Source organism: Atta cephalotes (assembly GCF_000143395.1).
Source record: "Atta cephalotes unplaced genomic scaffold scaffold00034, whole genome shotgun sequence".
Lineage (NCBI taxonomy): Eukaryota > Metazoa > Arthropoda > Insecta > Hymenoptera > Formicidae > Atta > Atta cephalotes.
The window spans coordinates 1,975,695-1,982,776 of NW_012130098.1; the positions used below are offsets into that span (position 1 = coordinate 1,975,695).

The following is a 7,082-nucleotide window of genomic DNA, read 5'->3' on the forward strand; positions in this document are numbered from 1 at the left end:
ATATATATATATATATATATATATATATATATATAATATAAATGATTAATTAATCAAATAGTTGGCGGTATAATTACTATTTTTGAGAAACATTTTATGTTTATTTCAATAAGTTTTATAATCTAACAGATCACAAAATATGTATGATTAATGGCCAAAAACTCTTAATAAATTTTAAGTACTTCAGAAATCATTCAAATAATATTTAAATATATTTACTTGATACTTAAACAATATTTAAATTTATTATGTCGACATAATAAATTTAAATATTATTTAAGTATCAATAAAGTATATATTTAAACATTATTTTTGTAGTACTAAAAATAACCGAAATCTTTTTGGTAATATTTCAAAAAGTTCTGAATCAGAGACATGACATGCGCTTTAGAAGAATCACTTGCATAACATGTATTTGATTATTTGATTATTTTAATTTTATACTGTAGAAGAGCCAAAACAGAAGTCGAAACATTTACTATTCAATTTTTTAAGAAAATAATAAATTGTTACTAATAACTTATTGAATGGAAACCCTGTTAGATCGAAAAAAGACATTCATCATATTATATTGATTTATTTCAAAAAAGATTATAAATTCTTTCTATAACATTTCATCAACGTTTCAACAAGGTTTCATGTACAAGAATAGTGGACATTTTGTTATTTCAGAGCTGTCTCAGAAATGTTGCAGATATATTTCGCAATTTTTATGAAATGTTTCATTTTTCAGTTGAACTATTTCTGAGAACTTTCGGTGCTGTATGGGATACGATACCTGTAGGTAAATCAAGAATCTTGCATGATACGCATGTTACATATATCTTACGCGCAGGTTATGGAATTTTTCGTACATATAACATGAATCTTATAAGAATATAACTGGAGTGTCATTATGAAAATATTACAAGAATATCATTGAAATTTTGTGTGATTTATTGCTCGTATCCCAGTAAATAAAATGGAATGGAACAAGCAAGGAGTTGAATGGGATTTAAAAGAATTCATTTTAGCTAAAAATTAATTTCTTTTACATAAATTAAATAACGGCTTCTCGATTAAATTAAACTTAAAAAACTTTGGGAAAGGAGCATAAAAAGTCCACGCGTCAGTTATTATAGTGAAATTACAATTTATCAATTCATAAGACAGTAATAATATATGTTTCGATCTTTTATTCAGTCATCTTTAGTATTCTAATAAATTTTTTAATTTTTGTTAATTCTTTTTTATTTCATATATTCAATCCAGTTTCTGTTTATTCAATAATTCCATTTTACTGGGAATCTGGAATGATCGATATTTTTATTACTTTGGAGCGAACATGTAAAAGAATTATTTCTTGAGAGTTTATTATTAGGCTAAATTAGCAATTAAAAATCTTTTCATTGCAATATAAATCATCGTGTATGATTCATTCCAGATTCCTAAAGATTACTAGAAAAAGTTTACTAATGAGATTCATGAATAAATTGTATAATATATTCTGATATGATCATATACGTTCATGTAATGTTGACTGATCACAACTCTTTTGAGACCTGATACAAAAAACTTACAAGAATTTTCAAGAGGGTACATTCATCATAATTGAATTTTCTCTGGCAACTATACTTTCTATAAGTACACTTTCTATGAGTCAAAGTATTTAAATTTGTTTGCATTACAAATATTATTATTAAGTGTATTATATGCAGCAATTTGTGACATCAAAGATAAAATACCTAATATTGAGCTTTATCAATGGTCGGAATTGGACACATCGATTTTGGAAGGTGCGATTGACCTTAACACGAAAATCAGTAATATTGATCCTGGATCTCTTATCATACTTGATCATGGCAGTCCCCGGGATAAATTGATTTACGTCTATACATCTGGTACGACGGGAATGCCAAAAGCTGCTGTTATTAATAATTTAAGGTAAGATCTATAAATTGTTAGGTACTTTTGATAAAGAATAATAGATTAAAAAGAATTGATTATTTTGTTTTAAAAAATTCAGGAAAAAACTAAAGCCGGTATTCATAGTCGATTCTTATTTCAAGATTTTAAGTAATGTCTTAAGAATAATTAATACAATCCTCTGATTGGTTCGTAACTTTTTAAGACCGTTACTTAAGACAATCTTAAATATAAGATCTGACTATGAATATCGGTCAAAGAATTAATCTTAAGACATTACTTAAGACTACTACGGTCTTAAAATAAGAACTAACTATGAATATCTCCCTAAGAGTTACTATTCGCTCCAATAATAAACTACTTATAATTCTAATAATAATAAATGTTTTTAATTATTATTTGCTCTTATAATAAATTTATAGTAAATAATTATTCGTGTTTCCAATAGTAATTATGAATAGTAATGTTACATAATAATAATTTTATGAAATAATGAATAATAATTCTACTGAAAAAAAATATCTTAATTTCAAAAAAATTATATTTCTTTGCTCGTATTAAAAAAAAATTTTTTTTTTCAGTGTACGAATAGTTTTAAATAGATATTTCTTAATCATTTCTTTCTCTATTATATTGATAAAAGAAACGTCTTTTAAAATGTGAAATTTTTATAGAATTTAACATATTCTTAATATATTTTATCTATTGATTAGTATTTACGTACGCATTATTAAATTATATTTACAAAAATGTTACACATATATGAATTACAATAAGAAGTTACAAGTTGGTACAAAGAGTTCGATTTTTGTTGTAATCTCTCCTTTGTAGGCTTTTTATATAATATTTAGTCATATCTGAATGGTCAAAGCTCATCTAGCTGCGTGCTTACTTTAATAAACTCTAATGAACTTTGATTAAACATTACGTTAATAATCTCCAATTAGAATTATTGTCAGGCTAAGAATAAATACATTAAATACTATATACGTTGATAATTTCTGCTTAAAATTCTCACTAATTGTAAGTGTAGTTTAAATAAGAAAAATTTTGAACAAATGAAAATACATATAGTTACGTTCCTATACATATAGTTATGTTATTATTTGTACATAAACTGCTTGTGAAAATTTTACATTTATTTTGACAGTGTTATTAAAAATCAATTTATAATGTTGGTTTAAAGTATTATTCTGCATTTATTTGTACATATTGTTTCAAATAGAGCTAGAGATAAAAATTATTTATATCTTACATATACTATTTCTGTTTTTAGGTACATGTTAATAACGTGTGGCGTGAATTCAATGCTTAATCTACAGTCAGATGATCGAATTTACAATCCTCTGCCTCTTTATCACACTGCAGGTGGCATAATTGGAGCAGGTCAAGCACTCATAGGAGGTGTCACCGTTGTGCTTTGTAGAAAATTTAGTGCGTCCAAGTATTGGTCGGAATGTGTTCATTACGAATGTACTGTAAGATCACTCTATTTTTTATACAGTCTTATAGTTTTTTAATTTTTAGAAAATCAACACATAGTGTTCAATGTACAAGAGATTTATATTAAAGAAATTGTGAAATACATTTTCTTTTAAATTTTTTCTTTAAGAAAAACATATAATATTTTTTAGCGCATTCAATTTTTGACAAACAAAACCTGATATTAATCTGCTGTTTTATTTTATTTGGTTTGACTCTCTCGGTTTTTGTCGTCAACGAGAAACATGTAATAAATTAATTACTACGTACAATTTTATTTTTTAGTTTTTCCTTAAAAACATAGTAATTAAAAGATATTATTTCGTGTTGTAGGGATGTTGTGACATGTACAGACAAATTTTATATGTATATGATCATATACATATAATGATTCATATATAGTTATATTGGTATATGTGCATATAAAAATTTTACTAAGCATTCGCATTGGCTGGTGGATTCTCAGTAATTTTTCATTGCCTTATCAATGAGAATATTTTATTTTAAGTTGACCAATTAGCGATGTGCGCTATCGAAATCCTTTCTGCAATACGTTGTATGCAATATGGTTGTGTGCAAACATAGTTGTATGATTGTATAGACAATCATAAGTATACGAAGCCCTTTCTTCAAAATTATTTATCAATAATAAACTTACTTATAATTGAGTTACTATTCAATTACTCTTCATACATGTAGTCGCCAATAATTATTATTCAAGTGACTATAGAAATTGAATAAATCTGAATAATTCCCAATTGTTATCAATAATTCTTTTTCATACAAAACACAATCTGATTTTTTTAGAGAGTCAGACCTTAAACAGAAATTTGGAATTGTCTAAGAAAATAAAAAGTATTAAAATTTTTTTAATCACATCTTGACATATCATATCTTTTATATTTCTCAATTTTGTTTCAAAGAAATATATTGAAGATCTTGTAATAAAACTAGAATATATATTTATATATTAAAAATTTTGTCAATTATTATACAAAATGTACACTGCATTCATTTAATTTGTGTTTTTTAAATTTTTGTTTTAATCAATTTTGTAATTAAATTTTTATTTGTTTTAATAATAAAAATTATATTTGTATTTTAGGTAGCGCAATATATTGGAGAAATCTGCCGTTTTCTTCTTACAGTTCCATCAAACGAGTATGATTCAATGCATAAAGTACGCTTAATGTTTGGAAATGGTCTGAAGCCACAAATTTGGAAACCTTTTGTTAAGAGATTTGGCGTGAAGCAAATAGGCGAGTTTTATGGAGCCACAGAAGGAAATTCAAATCTCGGTAACTCGTCTATCTTTCAATTAGTTTATTGTTGGAAGAATTTTACTATTAAATCTATGTTTTAAATACAATAAATTTTGAGCACAAATAATACATTTTGTAAACATAAATAATAAGTATATCTTTATAGAAATTGTTGACATAGTTAAGTTTTTTTTAACAAATAAATAATCATTTGTAGTAATTGACAACAATAATAGTTAGCTTAGTATTTTATAGTTGTCAAGAGTGTATGTAATTATTTTTGAAATATTTCTATGATTGCAGTCAACATTGATAATAAAATTGGTGCTGTTGGTTTTATACCAAGATATGCTAGCAGTTTGTATCCAGTTGCACTGTTGAAAATTGATGAAGAAACAGGAGAATTGCTGAGAGGATCAAATGGATTCTGCATACCTTGTAAACCTGGTGAATATTATCAAATTTTATGTTATAAAGATTTTATTTTATATTAGAAAAGATTATAACTTCTTCCGCTTGTTTGCTTTTAGTATTAGATAAGTACCGGATCATAAAATTACCGGAGATCGGATATCCAAAAAGAATATGACACCGGATATCCGATATCCGGTCAGATATCCGATAGAGCAATGCGTAATTTTAAAAAATACAATAATGTGATCTTTGTTAAAATACAAAACTGTGAAGATAAAAATTTTTTGAAAAGCAGTCAAAAACTAAGTACAAGTTTCAAACCTTAAAATGCTTCTTTATTTTTTGTTTATGATGCTTCTTTTATCAAGTTACGTTCTATCTATTTAAATATTGCAATTTTAAGTTCCATGTTCGGGACTTTTTGACGCTAACATGTACATATAATGAGATTGGACAATACAATCACAACAATTATATTACTTTTATGTTATTTGTTTAGGTGAGCCTGGCGTTTTTGTAGGTAAAATTAATTCAAAAAAGGTGATAAACGACTTCAGCGGCTATGCTGACAAAAAGGCTTCAGAACAAAAAATTGTACATGATGTCTTTAAGAAAGGCGATCGCGTCTTCAATTCTGGTAAATAATAAATAATCACGCATGCAGTATAGTTTATTTATTAGGAATAATCATATAAATTGTAATATGTTACTTAATTTTCCGAATAGGTGATATTTTAGTTATGGATGAATTTGGATACTTTTATTTTAAGGACAGAACAGGTGATACATATAGGTTTGTAGGTACTTTAAGTACGCAATTAATATTAGTACAATTAGACTTTCTTACAAATTATTAAGTTATTATAAACAGAATGAAATTCTAGAATGAAATTAGTAAATAAGTCAGCAAGTACATAAGAATTCGATTAATTATATTTTATTTTAAAATTGAAATTAGGTGGCGAGGTGAAAATGTTGCTACTTCGGAAGTGGAGGCCGTCATAAGTAATGTGATAGACCTCAAAGATGCAACTGTATTTGGTGTTGAGGTAAATAACAATGAAGTCATTGTTTCATAAAATAATCAATTTTGAATAAAGACAATATAGATAATGAAGCATATCATAAATTTATTTATATCATAAAATTGTTTCAGAGTTGAAGAAAATACGTATTATTGATGAAAATTTATTATCATGTATAATTATGTGTTTAGGTACCTGGGAATGAAGGTAAAACAGGAATGGTAGCTATATTTGACCCAAAAAATTCTTTAGACTTAAAGGGATTGACAGGAAAGTTGAAAAAAGTTTTACCGAATTATGCCATACCTCGTTTTATTCGTATTCTATCAGAACTGCCTATGACTGGTAATAAATTTATTGTTGTCATCTTTAGTTGATCTTTATGTTTGTAATGGTATATAATTTTTTTCTTTGTGCAGGAACGTTCAAATTAAAAAAGAAGGATCTTCAACGAGATGCTTTTGATATTAAAAAGGCGAGTTTCCATATATTTTAATTCTTAAAAAATAAAAACGTACGATTATTGTAAAAATAATTTTTGCAGATTAAAGATCCAATTTATTTTCTTAACAAAGATACCTACATAAGGATGACTGATGAACACTATAATAATATCGTCAAAGGACAAATCCGATTATAATTCTTCGTGATATATTTTCTGCAGAGAAACGTCATTTTTAATATAATTCGAAATTTAAGGGCTTTATTCTGTAACTCTTAACATCTGTAACGGTAGCGTTAAAGTGTCTTTGCACAGATTTTGTATATGATAGAAAAGTTACTCAACTGTGACATTACAGTTGTTACATTACAGTTGTTAAAAGTTAGTACAGAATAGATCCCTCTTAAGCCAGGTCTACAATGAGTAGTCGCTCTTAGAAGTTGGCTGCTCACCAAATCTATTGATTCACTAATTTCGATCAATCCCGACTATTGACTATTCTTCAGATTCGCTTCCAACTCACCAACTACAGACTCATTGTAGATCTAGACT

General features: G+C 26.4%; 1 protein-coding gene across 1 annotated transcript in view; it reads left to right on the plus strand.

The window, feature by feature from the left end:
* Nucleotides 1–6,728, plus strand: part of LOC105621577 (long-chain fatty acid transport protein 1) — a 15,010-nt gene extending 8,282 nt beyond the window's left edge. The window contains exons 2-11 of the mRNA XM_012203048.1: nt 1,684–1,923; nt 3,182–3,383; nt 4,493–4,685; nt 4,953–5,096; nt 5,563–5,700; nt 5,790–5,856; nt 6,022–6,112; nt 6,280–6,433; nt 6,508–6,563; nt 6,633–6,728. Coding sequence (XP_012058438.1) covers nt 1,684–1,923; nt 3,182–3,383; nt 4,493–4,685; nt 4,953–5,096; nt 5,563–5,700; nt 5,790–5,856; nt 6,022–6,112; nt 6,280–6,433; nt 6,508–6,563; nt 6,633–6,728 — 1,381 coding nt within the window. The remainder of the gene's footprint in view (nt 1–1,683; nt 1,924–3,181; nt 3,384–4,492; nt 4,686–4,952; nt 5,097–5,562; nt 5,701–5,789; nt 5,857–6,021; nt 6,113–6,279; nt 6,434–6,507; nt 6,564–6,632) is intronic.
* Nucleotides 6,729–7,082: the final 354 nt, after the last annotated feature.